The sequence below is a fragment of the Galeopterus variegatus genome, unplaced genomic scaffold, assembly GCF_000696425.1.
Source record: "Galeopterus variegatus unplaced genomic scaffold, G_variegatus-3.0.2 Scaffold6707, whole genome shotgun sequence".
NCBI classification, from domain to species: domain Eukaryota; kingdom Metazoa; phylum Chordata; class Mammalia; order Dermoptera; family Cynocephalidae; genus Galeopterus; species Galeopterus variegatus.
The window spans coordinates 96,038-116,069 of NW_007732818.1; the positions used below are offsets into that span (position 1 = coordinate 96,038).

At 34.7% G+C, this 20,032-nt stretch overlaps 1 protein-coding gene across 2 annotated transcripts; it reads left to right on the top strand.

Moving 5' to 3' along the window:
* Positions 1–433: 433 nt before the first annotated feature.
* NDUFB3 (NADH dehydrogenase (ubiquinone) 1 beta subcomplex, 3, 12kDa) lies at positions 434–9,328 on the top strand. 2 transcript variants are annotated; one of them, XM_008591154.1, is made up of 3 exons: positions 434–606; positions 5,044–5,185; positions 9,064–9,328. In XM_008591154.1, the coding sequence occupies exons 2-3, from the start codon at positions 5,046–5,048 to the stop codon at positions 9,218–9,220; spliced, it is 297 nt and encodes a 98-aa protein (XP_008589376.1). In that variant the 5' UTR covers positions 434–606; positions 5,044–5,045; the 3' UTR covers positions 9,221–9,328. The 2 variants fall into 2 exon arrangements, with proteins under 2 accessions (XP_008589376.1, XP_008589375.1); XM_008591153.1 differs by having other exon boundaries at positions 595–683.
* The last annotated feature ends 10,704 nt before the right edge of the window (positions 9,329–20,032 follow it).

Consider the following 20,032-nt stretch of genomic DNA (forward strand, 5'->3'; position numbering starts at 1 on the left):
CCCCCACGCCCTCAGGGCTCAGCTTCCACCCGCCTCAGCTGCCTTCTCCTTCTCCTTACGACCCTCTCAAGCTGCTACCTGGTTTACGAAAGGCTCCGGAACCACCAACATTCCGGCTATCGCCTTTCCAACCCACCCTCGTCCACTGCCCTCTATAGTTTCCGCAGCCGAAGAAGAAAAACCCTCCTCCATCTAGCACTTTGCGTCCCCCAAAGACAGCACTGCCGCCTACCTGTCACCCGGCTGTCTTCAGCTTCCTACCGCCACTGCCTCCCGCAGCAGCCTGCCAACTGCAGCCCTACAACCAGCCTTCTCATTGGATGAGTCCACGCTATCAACGACAGCCCCGTTCATTGGCTGCAGCCTGCACGCGGCCCTCCCCTCTGTGCATGTCCAAGAATTCCGGTCTCCAAGCAAGAAAAACATTTCCTCTTCCCCGCCCTTTTCTCCTCTACAATGCTTCTTACCTCAGTCAGACTGCGGGTTCACATATGTGAAAAAAATATCGACTTCTAGCCTCCCTCATAGCATCCCGATCCAGGAATCTGTGACCCGGGACCGGAACGTTAAATGGCTTCTCCGCTTTCCTACCGAATGGAACTCGAGGTAACAACTTCCGTTTCCGGTTGGCTCCGGCTGGAAGGTTGAGTGTTGAGTGTCCTGAGAGGTCAGATTGCCGTCAGGTAAATTAGGGAGTTGGTGGGAGACCTCTTGATTAAGAATAAAAGTTAGATTCTGTTCTGGAAGATGCAGAAAGGGAGAGACTAAATGGAGAGGGATGATGAGAGGGAGCAGCTCAAGAGGGACGGAGATCCAAGACCTAGCGGGAGAGAACTTTTGAAGTCCCAGTTTAGAGTTAGGGTAGGGATGGGTGGTTTAAAGAGGGTACGGTGAGAATCACTGTGGTTAAGTCCAGGAGCTTTCCCTGCTTCCGCCTCACGCAACACCCACCCCACGCCCCGTGCTTGTTTGTCTGATCTATCTTTGGATCAGATAAAGGCTGAAGAACAGCCCCCCAAACCGAAAATATGTGAAATAGAAATAATTGTAATATCTGCCTCACAAGCTTGTATGGCTTTAAAAATTTTTTGGTATAAGTGTTTATAACACAGTGGTGAAGTGAAAAAAGCTAGATACAAAATAGCATCCGTTTTTACAGTGCAAATTTTTAAAGTTGCATATACGTAGGAGCAGTGATTGGAAGAGACACTAAAAGTGGTAGTAAATTTGTTTTTTATTTTCTAATATCCTTATAGTATTCGCAATTTTTTAAATGAAGGCAAGTTAGGATATACATTTGGAGGTGTTCGGTAAACTTTAAAGTTACATGTAGTGGAAGTGGTATTATCCTCTTATTTCCTTTTTAGGGAAAGTATCCCTCCTGTAATAGAGCTAGCTCCCTTTAGTGGAAGTTGATCGCCACCAAACTTAATAGGTTCACTTCAGACATAGGTAGATTTAAAATTTTTCACAATTGCATGTTCTTCCTTTGTTGACCTAATATCCTTGCTGTTCTTACTTGAGCGAAATAATCACCATGTTGAGTCTTCGGGACAATTTAAGTAACTTTTTCTAACTTTTTTTTTATTGTCAAATTTACATAGCAGAAGGGTGTATAAAACATACACCCGTGTAACCACCCCCAGTTAGGAAATAACGCATTACTGATAACTTGGAACATCCCTTCTCAACAGGAGTGATTGCCCTTCAAGGGGGTGAAAATTAGATCTTGGGGTGGGGAAACGTCTTAGTTACTACAATGGTTTGTGTCCCTCCAAAGGCCAAAGATATAAAATATATCTGTGGTTTTAAAATTTCATTGGGGGAGACGAGGGAGCATGATTAGGAAAAAAAATGTCTAAAATGGCTTCTTAGAAGGACAATAGTTAAAAGTTGGTTGAAAAACACTGTCCAATAGAAATATAATGCAAGCCACATACGTAATTTAAAAATTTCTAGTAGCCATGTTAAAAAAGTAAAAAGAAACAGATAAAATTAATTTAATAATATATTTTCTCTAACTCAGTATATTCAAAATATTATTTCAAGATGTAATCAATATTTAAATTTATCAATGAAATATTTTACATTTTCATAATTGACATATTTATTTTACACTTAACGTTTATCTAAATTTGTATTCTAAATTTTCATAAACACTTGATCTGTGTTTATATTTTGTGAAATTTACAGTTCAAAAAGAGATTTATATACCCAAATTGTTCCAAACACAGTATAATATTTTCCAATAACTGATTTGAGAGTCTGTTTTGAAATTTTAATTAATTAAAATTAAATTAAAATTTCCAGTTTCCAGGTAGCACCAGCCACATTTCAAGTGCTAATGGCTACCATATTGGACAGTGCAGATCTAGAGCATATAGTCGTATACATAGGAGAGGAATTGCTGGCCAAAAGGTATTTGGATTTTCAACTTTTCTAGGTCATGCCAGTTTTTCAGGATGGTTGTGCTAAATCGCATTATCACCACCTGGGTGTGAAAGTGGAAGGCACATTACAATGTGTTTTCCTCAGTTCTCACAATCTTGCAAGGTAGGTTTTATTCTCATGCTGTGTGAGGAAACTGAAGTTCAGAGAGATTAAGTGATTTGCCTGGGATTTTACAGTTTTTATTGGTGCAAAGTAGGAGAATTACTCTCTTCCTTCAAGTGATCAGGATATCATTGTTTTATTTATGGCTGTTCTGAAATAGAAATAATTTTGAAAAGAAAATGAAACATTCCCTAGAAATAGCATCGATCAACTTTTTGAAAAGTCTTTTTTTTTAAATCATTATACAATGTATTTGATTTTTGTGGCCCTTTACCAATTCCTCCCTTTCCCTCTCCCACTGACGTCATTTAAATAATATATTTAGTATATACCTATAAAAGGACCCTTTCTGAAATATTTTAATTAGATAAAACAGGAAACACATTGAACTTATCAAAAGAAATCTGTGTAGGAGAAATAAGGGTATGTACGCTTTCATGTTTTCTTTCAAAAAAAGATTTATCTTCTAAATTACTTAGTATTTTGAGCATAGTGGTACTGTAACTTTAAAATAGCCTTCACTGTCTGGCTGGTTAGCTCAGCTGATAACACCAAGGTCCAGAATTTGATCCCTGTGTCCAGCCCCCCCACGAAAAATAGCCTTCATACCATGGTACTATTTCAATTTTTATTTTCAAAAATTATTTTTATCATTCTTTTTTGACCCTTTGTTTTAAACTCTGTTCCAAATACATTGATACAAAATTAGGGTTGATATTCTAGAATTAACATTTGCCAAAATAAGGGTTCATCTTGTAATCTCTTTACATATTTTTGGAACAAAACAATATTTTAAAAAGATTTTTTTGAAAACATGTTATGAGGGAGCCAAGACATTCTAAATAAACACTTCTAAGGGTCTTTCTTTTGTAATAATGTATTGAATTTCAAAAGTCTGTCTGAAATCTGAAGCCATAATTTTTTTCCTTTATATTATTGAATCCACCAAATAATAATAAAATAATGGATTGAATGTTTCATTCAAAATTGTGAGTGGTGTATTTCTAACTTGTGTTTGGTGGTATAGGTTTTCATCAACATAATGTTTTGTGATATCTTAACATGTTTATAGATATTAAGTGTTGGAAATTTGTCAGAATTACTATGTATAATTTATTCTCGTATGTTGGAACTATTGTTTAATGAAATGAGCATTTCACATAATGTTACTTTAGTATGCACTAGCTAGTAATTACCTCTGTCTTCTTTAAAATGCAGTATAAAAAATTTTTCTGTATTATTGAGCTTGTTCATAGTTATGAATGCAGACTTAATGGTAATAATTATTTGGTTTGGTTGTATTCCTGGACAGCAGTGATTATAGAATTGCTGCTGCTAACCTTATACAAATTATAGTATAGCATTATTAATTCATACTTCTTAATTTGAAATTCATAGTAATTTAAATGGAGATGGAGCTGACTGAAGTTTGTGTTTATGTTGTCTATAAAAATAACACTAGTAAAACTGAAGTCTTTATATAACCATTGAAGATATATTTTATTTAAGGAAGCAAACTTATTGATTAAAAAGGGCTTTTAAGGTCTCTGTTGGTCTAGTTCAGGGATCAGCAAACTTCAGTCTGTGGGCCAAATCCAGAATGGTTTTTACAGATGATCATTTGTAATCACTTTGATACTAAGGAACACTAACTTTGAGCCCTAGTTAATATAATGTTATCCCCAAAAAGGAATTCCATTTTTTTCATAAGTATACCTGTATTACCAAAAAATTGTACTGTTATTATTTGTTATATTTTGAATTTTATCAATAAAATATTGTGGAAATTTGTTTTCTCTCATTATATGTGTACATACATAATATACTCAATTTTACCTCTTTTGCCCACAAAGCCTAAATAATTTATTATTTGACTCCTTACAGAAAAAGTTCATATGATCATTTGTATTTAAAAGCAATAACAGTGCATTTAAAAAGAATTGTCTAAAGAAAGCAGGTAATGTACAGTACATACAACATTTTTGTTATGCATATTTATGCATTATAAAAGGACTGAAAGGAGGGAAACAGTATTGCTTAGAAGTTAGGAGCAGGGGTTCTGAAACCAAACTGTAAGGTTTAAATCCCAGTTATACCATTTACTATTTTTGCTACCTTCAGAAAGTTACTTAACATTTTGTAGTCTCATTATCTTCATCTGTAAAATAGGAGTCACATAGAACTCAATAAATGTTTACTATTATTATAATGAAGAAAGGAACCAAACAGTAAATGGTTATCTCTGAATGGTGGAATGCCTGGTTATTATTCGTTTTTATATTTTGTTTATGCGTACTTCCTAACTGTGAACATATACTAGTTATATAATGAGAAACTGTCTTATAAAATCTAACTAATGAATTTTCAGTCTTTCATCTTTTTAAAAAAAAATTAACTTTAAATGTTTCCCCTTAAAACATAAACAGTAAATTTGACTTTTTGATATCTACAATCTGTATATTTCTCCCTTACGTTAATCTTTTTCTATAGATATGGCCCATGGACATGGAAATGAACATGGTCATAGTAAAATGGAACTTCCAGATTATAAACAGTGGAAGATAGAAGGGACACCATTAGAAACTGTCCAGAAGAGGCTGGCTGCACGAGGGTTAAGGGATCCGTGGGGCCGGTAAGATAAATTAAGTAGTTTAGATAGAATTTTTCCTAGAAAATCAGTATCTATGTTCCTTTTCAATGTATTCTCCTTAAAGAATTATGAAAAATTGCTTTTCATGTTAAAATTTTAAAATCAGCTTTATTGAAATACCATTTATATACTGTAAAATTTACTCATTTTAAATGTATAATTCCATTAGTTGTGACAAATATGCAATGACATAACCACCATCACAATCATAATGCAGAATATTTCTATTACCCCCAAAGTTCCCTCATGCCTTTATGACCTTTTGCAGTCAAAGCTATCCTACCCCCACCTGCTGGCAACCAATGATCTGCTTTTGTCTCTATAGTTTTGCCTTTTCTAGAATTTTATATAATTGGAATCATACAGTATGCAGTCTTCTGTTCTCTTTCACTTAACATAATGCTTTTGACACTTATGCATGTTGTTGCTTGCATCCGTATTTCTTCCTTTTTATTGCCTTTTTGTTTTATAACCATTGTATGGATATACCTCATTTTGTTTATCATTTACCATTTGATGGCTATTCAGGTGGTTTCCATCTTTTGGCTATTATGAATAAAGTTGCTATAACTATTCAAGTCTGTGTGAACTTTTGTTTTTATTTCTCTTGATAAATACTTAGGAGTAGGATTTCTGGATCATATGATAAGTGTATGGTTATTTTTTATGAAAATCTGCCAAAATGTTTTCTAGAGTGGCACCATCCATTCCCACTAACAATATATGAGAATTTCGGTTGCTCAGTGTCCTTGCAACACTAGATATTAGCAGTCTTTTAATTTTAACTATTCTAGTGAATGTGGTAGTAATACCTTCTTGTGGCTTTAATTTGCATTTCCATAAAGACTGATGATCATGAGAATCTTTTTGTGTGCTTATTTGCCACTCATATATTTTCTTTGGTGAAATGTCTATTCAAATATTTTGCTCATTTTATTTAGCGGGGTATTTGTCTTCTTGCTATTAAGCTATAAGAGTTCTTTATATATTTTGAATATAAGTCTTTTATCAGATACAAGTTTTGCAAATGTTTTTTCCCACATATGTGGCATGGCTTTTCATTTTCTTAACAATGTCTTTCAAAGAGTTTTAAATTTTGATGAATTTCCAATTTAGCCATTTTTTTTCTTTTATGGCTTGTGCTTTTTGCATCCTATTCATGATTGTCTCCTATACCTTATTCTAGAAATTTTTATAGTTTTCTTTCTTATGTTTAGACATATGATCCGTTTTGAATTAATTTTTGTGTGATACAAGTTAAGAGTGGAGGTTAATGTTTTTGCTTATGGACATCCAGTTGTTCCAGCACCATTTATTAAAAGATTACCTTTCCCCAATTAAATTACTTTGTCATCTTTGTCAAAGATTAATTGACCATTGCCAATTAGCTCAGTTAGAGCGTGGTGCTGATAACACCATGGTCCAGGGTTCAGTCCCTGTACTGCCAAGCACATACACACACAAATTTAATTGACCACATCTATCTGGTCTGTTTCTGAACTCTATTCTGTTACTCTGATCAATGTATCTAGACTTATGCCAATACTACACTGTCTACAAAAAGGTAATATAAGATCTCCAATTTTTTAAAAAGTGTTTTAGCTATTCTAGGTCCTTTCCATTTACATACAAATTTCAGAGTGAGCTTGTCAATTTCTACAAAGAGTCTGCTTGGATTTTCATTGGAATCACATTGAATCTGTTCCACATTTACATTGAATCAAATTCACATCAGTTTGGAGTGATACCTTAACAATAATTAGTCTTTCAGTCCATAGGCAGTTTAGGTGGTCTTTAATTTTATCAGCAATATTTTGTTGCTTTATATACAGGTCTTGCACATATTTTGTTAAATTTATCCTGAGTTATTCCATATTTTTGATGCTATTGAAAACGTTATTTTTAAATCTCAACATATAATTGTTTGTTGCTAGTATATAAAAATACAACTGATTTATTACCTTGCTAAATTCACTTTTTGGTTCTAATAGATTTTTTTTTACAAATTCCTTAGGATTTTCTTTATAGACAATCATTTTGTCTACAAAGAAAGTTTTTTTTCAATCTGTAAACTTCTTTTTTCCTTGTGTTATTATTCTGGCTAACAGCACTAGTACAAATTCCTTAGGATTTTCTTTATAGACAATCATTTTGTCTACAAAGAAAGTTTTTTTTTCAATCTGTAAACTTCTTTTTTCCTTGTGTTATTATTCTGGCTAACAGCACTAGTATATGTTGAATAAAAGTGGTAAAGCAGATATCCTTGCCTTGTTCCTAACTGGGGAAAGCATTCAGTCTGTCACTACTAAGTATGATGTTAGTTTTAGGGTTCTCATAGATCCTCTTTACCAAAATGAGGAATTTTCTTTCTCTTCCTAGGTTACTGAGTTTTGTCATTTTTTACTATTATTATTAATGGGTATTGAATTTTGTCAAATGCTTTTTCTGTATCTTTTTAGATGCTCACATAGTTTTTTTTTTTTTTAATCTGTTAGTATGGTGAATATTTTTATTGATTTTCATATGTTAAACCAATTATTCCTGTAGTGAGCCCTACTTCCTCATGATGTATTTTTTTGTGTTGCTTATAACAGAATACCTGAAACTGGGCAGTTTATAAAGAAAAGAGGTTTATTTGGCTTAGGATTCTGGGACAGCTGCATCTGGTGCAGGCCTCAGGCTGCTTCTATTCACTGTGGAAAGCTGCAGGCAGCCGGCAGGTACAAGCAGATCACATGGTGAGAGGAAGCAAGAGAGAGGGGGCGGGGAGATGCCAGGGTCTTTTTAAACAACCACCTCTCGCAGGAACTAATAAAGTGGGAACTCACTACCCCCATCTCCCAGGAAGAGCATTAATCTATCAAACACTGCCACATTGGGGATCAGATTTCCACATGAGTTTTAGGGGGACAACATATTAAAACTCTCAATTCAGTTTTCTAAAATTTTGTTAAGAATATTTGCATCTATCATCATGAAGGATGTTATTCGGTAGTTTTCTTCTAACATCTTTGTCTGGTCTTGGTATACAAATTAGATTTGATTAGCCCTTATATTTTCCAATAAGTGAGATCTTTAGAGTTCAATGATTTTTGTTCTTCATAACATGAATTTTTTTTTTTTTCACTGACCTGTCATTATCTGTGGGAGAATACATTTTTTTCCCTAGTTCTCTCTGATTTCTGTTTACTTCTCAGTTCAGGATACTCAGAAGAATGATTGCCAGAGCAGGAAATCGGTCTTACAAAGTTCAGGCTGCTATGACAGGGAAAAGTTGTGATCCTCCTGAATCATAATAATAATGTCAAATGTTATACCCTCTTGTGCCAAAAATGTATCATACATTAGCGTGTTTAATCTTTATTACAACACTGTAAGGTAGATAGTAATCATCATTGAATAGAAGCAGCAGCACACCCTAACAGGTTAAGCATCTTGCCCAGCCTAAAAGATTATGAATCTAGTATAAGCAGCAGAGCAAAGATTAATACCTTGTTCTTTAACTTCATCTTTCCACGATGTTGTAATGACTACTGTGGGCAGAGCCACCCAGCCAACCTGTGACAGATAAGTCAAAGTGAGCCTTGCATTTGAGAATTCTGTAAAATCTTAAGTAGTCTGATCATGAAATATAAAATCAAGTGTTTTTTCTTCTATTTTATATGTGAAATGTAGGCATATATTCTTAATTATACTTAATTATGCTATGCCACAGAAAGATTCCTATTGTGATCCACTTTAGATTATCTTATATAGGGTTCCATTTAAGTCTGTTAGAAAGATGAAAAATAAATTTATTTTACTCAGTGAATATATACAAGTTGTATGTGATTATATTTTTTTTCCTTTTTTTCCTCTAGCAATGAAGCATGGCGATACATGGGTGACTTTGCACACAATGTTTCCTTTGCTGGTCTGTTATTAAAAGGATTCAAATGGGGATTTGCTGCATTTGTGGTAGCTGTAGGGGCTGAATATTACTTGGAGTCCCAGAATAAAGATAAGAAGCATCACTGAAGATAGCACCTGGACATATCTTAGAAAAATAAGATTTCTTCACCATAGCCTCCTTGTGTTTGTCCCCTAAAGAGTACCAGTAAGATTTAATAAATTAAGAAAAACATATGCCAGTTAGTTTTTGTCATTCTTTGAAAAAAAAAAAAAGTGTTTCAAGCCCTATCAGATTTGGTTTGGAATACATGGGGGTTTGGGTACCAGTGGCAGTGCATTCTCTATATAGCAGGCAGCCCACATATATTTGACTGACTAAATGGATATATTCTAATAGGTTTTTAAATGGGAGTTGGCCTTGCTGTTTTTACTGTCATCTGTACATGATTTACTTATTTATTTATTTTAAAGGATGACCGGTAAGGGGATCTTAACCCTTTACTTGGTGTCAGCACCACACTCTCCAAGTGAGCTAACCAGCCATCCCTATATAGGGATCCGAACCTGTGTCCTTAGTGTTATCAGCACCACACTCTCCCATGTGAGCCATGGGCCAGCCCTTGTACATGATTTAGAGGGACCTAGATTATACTATAAAATACTTGCTACCCAGTTATGGTTGACTTATTCATGTATCATGTATCATGTTCATTTTCATTATTGTAATATTTTCTACTCTTAGTCCTTATTGTTCTCATATTGTGAAAGGCTTGAAATTTTTTTCTGTATTTCTAACAAAAAACTAGACATCTCCCCACATCAGTGAGCTTAAAATTTTTAATTAATTAAATCTAAGATTTAAAATTCAGCTTGTTGAGGAGGGGTAATATTTTTGCTTGAATAATGAAGCTAATTAAAATTCCAGGGTGATTTTTTTTTTCATAAATTTCTTGTCTATAAATATAAACTTGAGCAATTGCTAAGTAAGTTAAAGGGCAGTGGAATATAGAATGTGGTAAAATGGAGTCATAAAAAATATTCAAGGGCCGGCCCGGTGGTGCACTGCTACAGTGCGCCGCTTGGGAGCATGGCAGCGCTCCCGCCGAGGGTTCGGATCCCACATATAGACCGGTTCCCGCTCACTGGCTGAGTGAGGTGCGGGCGCAACACCAAGGGTTGCGATCCTGTTGCCGGTCCCGGTCCGGTATGGGCGTGACACTGAGGGTTGCGGTCCGTTGCCGGACACAAAAAAAGACAAAAAAAAAAAGGAAAAAATATTCAATGCAAAGAAGACAAGGAAAGAGTTTAAAAAGGAAAAAAGAGCAATGGGACACATAGAAACAGCAAGATGATAGATTTAAATGTAATCGTATTGATAATTATGCTAAATGTAAATGGTCTAAAGTTTAAATTCTAAAACATTCCAATTAAAAGACAGGTTATAAAGGGTAAAAGAATGGAAAAATATGCATGCAAACACTAATGAAAAGAATGTTGAAGTGACTAGTAATGTCAGACAAAGTATTTAGAATAAAGAATATTGTGATAAAGAAAGACATTACATTGAGATCATGTATATTGCTGTGTCTGTTCTTTTTATATTTCTAAGTTGAATTCCATTGTATGAATGTTACAATTTTTATTTCTAATTTTTCTGCTGATGGTTACCTGGGATGTTTCTAGGTTTTTGTTATTGTGAATAAAGTTGCTGTGAACATTTGCTTTCAAAAAAAAAAAAAAAGACATTTCATAATAATAGAGGAGTCAATTAGTTCAGTAAGAGGACGTAAAAATCTTAAATGTATATGCACCGAGCTTCAGAATATAATGCTTTCATTTTTGAAGCAAAACCAAACAGAACTAAAAGAAGAAATAGACAAAACACAATTATAGTTCTCCTTTCTCAGTAATTGATAGAACAAGTAGACAAAATTAGTAAAGCTACAGAAGATTTGAACAACACTGTCAAGCAACTTGGTGTAATATTTATAGAACACTCTACCCAACAAAGGCAGACTACACATTCTTTTTAAGTGCATATGGAACATTTATCACAACAGGCTGGATGAGTATGGGCCATAAAGCAAGGATCAATAAATTTAAGAAGATTGAAATCACACAAAATATACTCTCAGACCACAAGGATCGATTAACAATTAACATCTGGAAAATCCACAAATATTTGGAAATTGGATAGCACATTTCTAAATACCCCATGCTCAAAAAAGAAGTCTTGGAGAAGTAGAAAATATTTTTAACTGAAGAAAAATGAAAGCGAATATCAAAATTTGTGGGATGCAGCTGATTGACCTGTAGGTAGACTGATGAGGAAAAAGGGAAGGCAAATTAGCCATATTAGTAATGGAAGAGGAGACCTCATTACAGATCCTAGGTGTATTAAAACAATAATAAGGCATTTTTCAGACAGTTTTATGCCAATAAACTTGACAGGTTTTTTTGTTGTTGCAAATCTAACACAGTTTTGATGAAATTGATAATGTCCTTAAAAAGACAGACTACCAAAACTCACTCAAGAAGCAGATAATCTGAATAGCTGTATATATATTAAAGAAATTGAATTTCTGGTTAATCATAAACTCATTTGCTGGGTTAGGTAGAGAAAAACAAGATGGAAAGTACAGCGCCTGGTATATTTGAGTACAGAATAACGGTAGTTTTGCTCTACTACCTTAAGTTGATTTTTTTTTTTTTTTTCCCTTTTTTCGTGTCCGGCAACGGACCGCAACCCTCAGTGTCGCGCCCGTACCGGACCGGGACCGGCAACGGGATCGCAACCCTCAGTGCTGCGCCCTCCCCTTGCTCAGCCAGTGAGCGGGAACCGGTCTGTATGTGGGATCCGAACCCTTGGCAGGAGCGCTGCTGCGCTCCCAAGCGGCGCACTGTAGCAGTGCGCCACCGGGCTGGCCCTTAAGTTGATTTTTTTTATCCTTCATAATTTTTGCTAGAAGCAAGAAGTGAAGTTTTCCTTCTATTTTGTTAATTGAAAATTACCACCTGAATTCATTAATAGCTGCAAAGCATACAAACTCTTGTCATCTTAGTTGTTGCCATTACTTGGACTAGAACCAATTCAATATGATATTCATTCTTAAAACATCTGAGCAAAGTACAATTGGAGATAATGCTAATGATATGTGTGTCTTGCCTCATAAAAAAGCACTGTGGATGATAGTATGTAAATACTGTATTATTACCCCATCTTGTATGTAAGGCAAGTCCATAAAATTAAAATAACAAAACCTAAGATGACACAGCTAGTAAGTTCCACAGTTAGATTTTGAATCCAGGTCTGACTCCACAGCTCATAGTAACCACTGTATTACATTACCTGTCATGTCGTGTGTGATAAAAGCTATAATATGCCATAAAGTTATCCTTTCAGATATTGGAGGTACTTTGTAATGATACTTGAAGTAAACAGTTTGAATTCTAAAAATCTAAACTATGTCATGTAATATTTCATGAAAAATAGGAAATAATACAGTAACTTTTACTGTATACCTGTACTTTGAAAGAAACTCTGTTTTGATACATCTAATGAAACAAAGATTCAAGGGGCTGGCCAGTTAGCTTGCTTGGTTAGAGAGTTGTACTGATAACACCAAGGTCAAAGGTTTGGATCCCCACACTAGCCAGCCACCAAGTAAAAGAAGAAACAAAGGTTCAGACACATGTCCTTGAAAATAGCATGATTGGAGGACATCGGGAGACAAAGTGGCATAGAAAATGCGTACAAAGACAAAAAAAAAGAAAGAAGAAGAATTTATCCTTACAGCGGGTTAATAAGGTAGAAGATACAAATTAGAAGAAAATGGAAAAGAAAAGGGGTTACAGGACATCGGTATGATGGAAGTAGCAGAGACAAGCAGAATTTAGTATACAATAGGCTGTGTTTATAGTCAGCCACTTGCTGCTTCAATCAAATGTGCACCTTAATGATAGTGGGGAAAGTAATGTACTTTATATTGGGTTTTAAAATGCATGAAGTGAATCTGCGTATTAATGTAAACTTGCTTAACTTTGGAGAAGGAGAACATTGATTAGCAAGACCGGCTTCATTGGGGGCTAGATAGAAGTATTTCAGGAGAAATAATCTGAGTCTTACACTTTATTCTTGTCTTTATCTTCCCTACCACTAATTATATTTGTCATTTTTCTTTTTAAAAATTTGGTTATCAGAGAATGGACTCATTTTCTAATATGGTAGTCCCCAAATGGGATGTACACAACTAGGGAATGTGCAAGACCATCCCCTGGGGTGAGAGGAAAAAGTATTTAAACTCATATTTAATGAAAACGAATAGAATTTTACTAGTGTTTAGTATGCAGATTCACAGTGGGGTTTTCTCTCACATGGTGAATACAAGGTGGTCACATAGAATTCATGGTAAGCAAGGCCTGAGGAGAAAGTGAGAGTTCTACTCTTCAAAGGAGAGAACAAAAGGACCTTGTAGCAAATTGCTACAGGTTGTATGTGCTCAGTTTGTGGAATTTATTAATATACTGGTTTTAACTAAACCAGCTTTCATAAAGTAGGTAAGTGGCTTAAAAAGATTTTTACAAAGAAACTGCTGATTGAAGCTAATACTGATAATGCAAGAACAAGTAGAAGATAGCAGAGCTATGAACTCTTGTCAGCAACACTGTCAGGTAAATATGATCTAATCAAGGGAAAAATCACCCCTCCCCCCAAAAACGACTAAAATATGAACTTGGACCCACTATCAGTACAATGAACCTTGCCCTAAATTGATCTGATATATTAACTAATGATAGCATGTAGTCATCATGATTAGCAAGACATTTTAAAATGTTTAATCTTTCTCTTACTGTTAGTTTCTATATTCGTGTATTTTTAATGTACAAAAATGATAATATTTACATATAACAAAATGTTAAGACATAGGTTGGGAATTTCTGTAATTTTTACTCACAATGATTCAGTTGTCATTAAAAAATAGCATTCAATGCCACTTTGGCAGCATATATACTAAAATTAGAACAATGGAGAACATTAGCATGGCCCCTGTGCAAGGAGGACACACAGATTTGTGAAGCATTTCATATTTTTAATTCAACTGTGTCACACAAATACATAACATGTTTCAGTGAAAAAATTTTTGATTGTATTTTTTTTTTAAAAAAGCATTCAGGGCAGTCCAGTTAGGTCAGTTGAGTAGAGTGTAGTGCTGATAACAGCAAGGTCCAAGGTTATATCCCTGTGGCCAGCCACAAAAAAGTAAATAAATAAATAAATAAATTAATTAATTAAATAGCATTCAAAGAACTTGAAAGCACAGAAGAGAAATACCCCCCTGTTCTCACTCATATGTGGAAGCTAAAAAGGTCGATCTCATAGAAGTAAGAGTAAAATAGTGATATCAGAGACTAGTAAGAAGAGTGGGGAGAGAAGGATGGGGAGAGGGTGGGTTAATGGATACAAAGTTGTAGAAAGATAGGAAGAATAAGATCTAGTGTTCTGTGGCAATATAAGGAGACTACAGTCAACAACAAATAGCTGTGTAACTTCAAGTAGCCTGCTGAGAAGATGTTGAATGTTCCCATAGGAAGAATAAGATCTAGTGTTCTGTGGCAATATAAGGAGACAACAGTCAACAACAAATAGCTGTGTAACTTCAAGTAGCCTGCTGAGAAGATGTTGAATGTTCCCAGCACGAAGAAGTGACGTGTTCAAGGTGATGGATATGTTAAATACCCTAATATGATCATTGCAAACAGTATAAATGTACCCAAATATCATACTGGACTTCATAAATATGTACAAGTACCATGGGTCAATTAAGAAAAAATAAATTAAAAAAAAACTTTTTTCAGAGCCGGCCCGGTGGCGCACTGGAGAGTGCGCCACTTGGGAGCGCGGTGGCGCTTCTGCTGAGGGTTCGGATCCCATGTGGAGACCGGTTCCCGCTCACTGGCTGAGCCTGGTGCGGACGCAACACCGAGGGTTGCGATCCCGTTGCCGGTCCCCGGTACGGGTGCGACACCGAGGGTTGCGATCCCGTTACCGGTCAGTAAAAAAGATGAAAAGGAAAAAAAAAAAAAAAAAAAAACTTTCTTCAGAGAGAGAAGTAAATTAAAGGTTACCAGAAACATGGGTAAGGAATAATGAGAAGTTATTGCTTAATGGGTACAGAGTTTATGGTTAGGATGACGAAGAAGTTTTGGAAATAGATAGAGGAAGGTAGTGGTTGCACAACATTGTGAATATAATCAATTCCATGTAATTGTATGTTTAAAAATGTTTAAAATGGCAATTCTTATGTTGTATGTTTTTTGCCACAACAAATTTTTTAAAATTAAAAGAAAACACAAGCCTGATTTTAGAACTCTAATTATAAACATTATTTTGATAAAAACATTAGTGATTCATCAGCTCTATTAAAAAAAATGAACTCATCAGATTTTTTAAAGTATTCTTTAAATATGTAGTTTATTGTGTTTAAACAACAAAAATTAAATATTATTTCATGATGGCCTCTCACTCAATTGGCAACATGAGTTTCAAAATTTAATGTAATTGTCATTGGCCCTCAGAATCTCCAGAGTTGCAAAGTACTCAAATTCAAATAGCTATGCTAATGAGAGTGGAATCCCTCAGGTGAGTCTTGGTTTACTCAATATCAGTTTGGGGAGAAAAAGAGGTTTCTTTTTGCTTTTGCTTCTGTTTATTTTGTTTGGGGCCTGAAAATCAGCTTCAGAAACTCAGAGACTAGAACACGCAATGGAAATTGCATTTATTTACTTGCCTGTGATTCTATCAGAAAGGATCGACTGCAAAGAGGAAATTTTAATTTCGTATATTATGTTATATATGAAAATATATATTACCTATTTTATTATTATATAGTATTACATTTTTATATATTATAAACATACATATAATAAACTATACAAAATGCTAACTCATTTAAAGATTAAATTATTAATGCCATATACTGTATTAGACTAAATTGTCTTTGATACATATAAAAAATTTAAAACATGGCTTTAGCAGTTAAAAAAAATCAAAAAAACAAAAACAAAATCCCATCGTCTTGAGTTCTGTATATTTTTCTGTTTAATCTCACATGCAACGAAATGATGTAACTTTTTTGAAATGTGGCTGCAGATTACAAAACTAACTGAAAGAATTTTGGTTTTTGCTAAGGACTTAAGTTTCTGGGAACGCATTACAAAATAGGAACAGTAGGTTCACTTAAGATGTAAATCAGAAGGTTTTGTGCCATTGGGAAAGTCATATTTTCATTTTGTGTTTTAAAACTGACAAAATAATTGTTAAAATGTGCCTTAGGCACTTAGTACTTTCTGCAGATGTTCTATATACTCTCACTTACTCAATTCCCAAGCTGAATTTGGAAATAATAACAGCATTTAACATACATTTTCCTGCTGATTTGGTAATTAATCAAACATCTTTCTTAAATTACTTTCATATTTTAATATATTGGTCAGGAATTTTACCTTATCATAGAATAACAGAGATTTTTAAAAATCTTTGTATTATACATTTAAATGAATTCAACATTTAAATAAATGTTTTGTGATTACAGCTCTTGTGCTATATATATGATTTATTTTATTTATTCTCTTGCTTCAAAATTTCCATGGGAAATACTAACTGTTCAGGGACATAATACTGAAGGCCAATTCTGTGGTTCACAGTAACCATAGCAATAACTGTCCTAAAAATAACAAGTGCCTTTGTCAGCGCAGATGGAATCATCTTACTGAGGAAGAATCAGGTTCACAGGCAGTGGTGTCACCTGGACCTGGGAATCCCACGTGATGATAACCTATTACAATAGGTTTAATACAGATAAAGGCTTAAAATAAGATCTTATATTTAGACAAGACTTTCTAGTGAAACATATTTAGAAACTAAAACTATATCTTTAGATGCTAAATAATTTTCAACAAGGAAACATATCACAATTCAAATATGTAACAATATAGGGACTTAACTCATGGTATTAATTTGTTAATTTATGACCTATAAATGCTTCCTTATACTTGGTCTGCGTTTGTCAGCAACTATAATTCTAATACATCAATTTCTACATTTATAAACAATCTTATAAGAAAAGAGAAAAAAATTTTGCAGTCTTAAACCCAATTCATATTTCTACTATAGTACTTATCACAAAATATCTTAATTATATATTTACTTTGACTTCCTCATTAAACCAAGCTTCCTGGAAGACAGAGATTGATCCTGTGTAATAGGTGTGTAGGAAGTGTCTGTTGAATGAATGAATTCATAATTAGAGATATAAAAATACAAGTTAGGTGATAGAAATGATTTGCCACAGATTAACACCTCATTTTATGACTGTAAAGTTCTAGTGGGAAGGAAGAATTGTGGAAACTCATATTTTCCAGTGTCCAAGAGGCTTTATGGATTCCAATTGCCTGTCAGAAAACTGAGATCATTAACAAAAGGCCTGTAGGGGCAACTTGGGCACAGATTCCCATATTAGAAGGCACTTTCTCAATCTCATGTCAAGGATATTAGAACAGAGCTAGGCCTGAGCATTCTGGCACATGCTATATAACCTTTCCCCACTTGTTGATGAGTCGGTGATAAAAATACTAACCGTCAAATGTCAGGACCAATTTATGCTAAATGCAACAATTACTCCATGGCCATTGCATGCAATAAACATTTCTTCTTTAACATATTAGTCATTTTGTTTTGTCAAAATTACCAGGAATAGAACACTTGCATGCAAATAATGGGACACGCTTGCCCAACTTTTCTCTAATGTCCAAGTCAGGGAAGCTCCATGGAATTGCAACTAGAACAGAGGCAGACCTCTTGGCTCCTTCTCTTTGAATGCTATTTGTTTGTTTAACAAATATTTATTGAGCACCTCTTATGTATCAGTGATGTTCATGGCACTTAGGATATATCAGTGAGCAAAACAAATTTCTCTTCTTTTGGTATTTAAATTTCAGTGCAAGATTATTACTTTTTTTTCTGATGCTAAAGAATAGTAGAGCTTCTCACTACCCGGAAGGCACCAGAGACATTTTGTCCACAAGCAGTATATTTTACCAACCAAACATTTTTTACCCCCTAGAATATTAATCTGAAATTGTAGTTAGAATCAGTGAGGTTTGATACTTGTTAATGATCTTTTCCTCCTATAAATCGCATAGAACTGTACCAGCCAGCAGCAAAAATAAAATAAAATAAATTGCACAGAACTTTGTACCATCCTAATAAACATGTCTTGCCTTATCTTGTCTTATTCTTCTCTGCCAGATTATATATCTTGAAAATGTTGTCTTATTTATTTATCCTTCTGTCTCCCACACAGTGCCTTGCACATGGTAAATGTTCAACAAATGCTTAATTTGGACTTAATACCATTTTTAAATGAAGATTTTATCATAATTCTTATAATGAGTATAAATTCCCATTTAAACTGCTTACACACAGTATAGTGGATTAAATTATGTCCCCCCCAAACTCATTGAAGCTTGAATTGTGTTCCCCAAGTTTTATGTATTAGAAACTTAGCCCCACTGTTATTAAGAAGGTGGGAAATCTTATTATGGTAATTGAAAGGTGAAGCCTTGAAGAGGTGATTGGATTGCAGGACCATGCAGTAGTGAATGGACTAAAAATAGTGGTCAGGGGTGTGGCTCTGAGGGCTTTAAAAGGAGGGGAGAGTCTGTCTCTTTCTCTCTCTGCTCTCTGCTCTCTCTGCTCTGCCATTTTTCAATGTGATACCCCACTGTCACAGTCACCACCATGAAGGCTGTCTCCAGCTGTGTTCCCTAGACTTTGGACTTAGCCTCAGAAACTGTAAGCAATAAATTTTATTTTCTTATAAATTACTCAGTTTCAGGTATCTTGTTATAAGCAGCAGAAGTGGACTAATACACACATTTACCCTATTTTTCTTTCACAGTGCTTTGTGAAGAGGAAATCCTCAATAAATAATTGCTGAATTGAATTGAAAATGTTTAAAGTAATTATACTTACTTTTTTTTCTTTATATTTATCGGGGCTACAAATTCCCCTTTTACTTGACCATCTATAATCAACCCTTTAAAAAAGAAATAAGGGGGGCCAGTTAGCTAAGTTGGTTAAAGCACAGCCTTATAACACCAAGGTCATCAGTTTGGATCCCTGTACTGGACAGCCACAAAAGAACAGAAAGAAAGAGAGAAAGAGAGACAAAGACAGAGAGAGAGAGAAATAAAGAAAGGTGTAATGAGTAATTGAGGAAATAAAAGTATAACCAGCAGGTTTTGAAAGAGTTTTATAATATATCACTTTTCTATTCCATGCACACCACTATTTGCTTTTGAATCAAAAATCTTCATCTTAAACTAGATAATCTCACCCAATTTGTGCATTGGTCTCCTTTCTTTTTATTTACCTACAAGCATTTACCATACTTGCTTCATATATTACATCATTCTTTTCCCCCTTCCACTGTTCCTTATGGTCAATCAATTATTTTTGCTATGGGTAGTAAAGGGTATAACAAAATGTATAATTCTGAAAAGTGACAAAATCTAAAACAACAAAGTGGCTTGCATATGCAGACTTTGCTGAGAAATGTAGTGAGTTTGTATGGCAGACTGGGCTACGTAAGAGGGGACCTGAGTATGTTAACAATGGACTGGAGTTGCCCCAGCCATGTAGGTTAACAGGAAACATTCTCTTGTGTGCTCAGGATCCTATGATATCATTAGTCCATAGGAGATACTGAGGCATGTGCTTACTAAGCCAGGATACACATGGACTTAGTTGCAGCATCAGAGAGTTCCAAAGCTCAACATTTAGCAACTGGTGGAAGCTCCAGGATATTTTCCCATATTTTTTTCATTCCCTGTCTTACTTACTGGAACCGAATTCCCACCACAAATGTAGTAAGTCCC

Excerpts from the sequence above, each read along its gene's own strand:
- NDUFB3 (XM_008591154.1), top strand. The coding sequence starts at position 5,046 with ATGGCCCATGGACATGGAAATGAACATGGTCATAGTAAAATGGAACTT. Across the intron at positions 5,186-9,063 it reads TTAAGGGATCCGTGGGGCCG|CAATGAAGCATGGCGATACA; the intron begins GTAAGATAAATT and ends TTTTTCCTCTAG.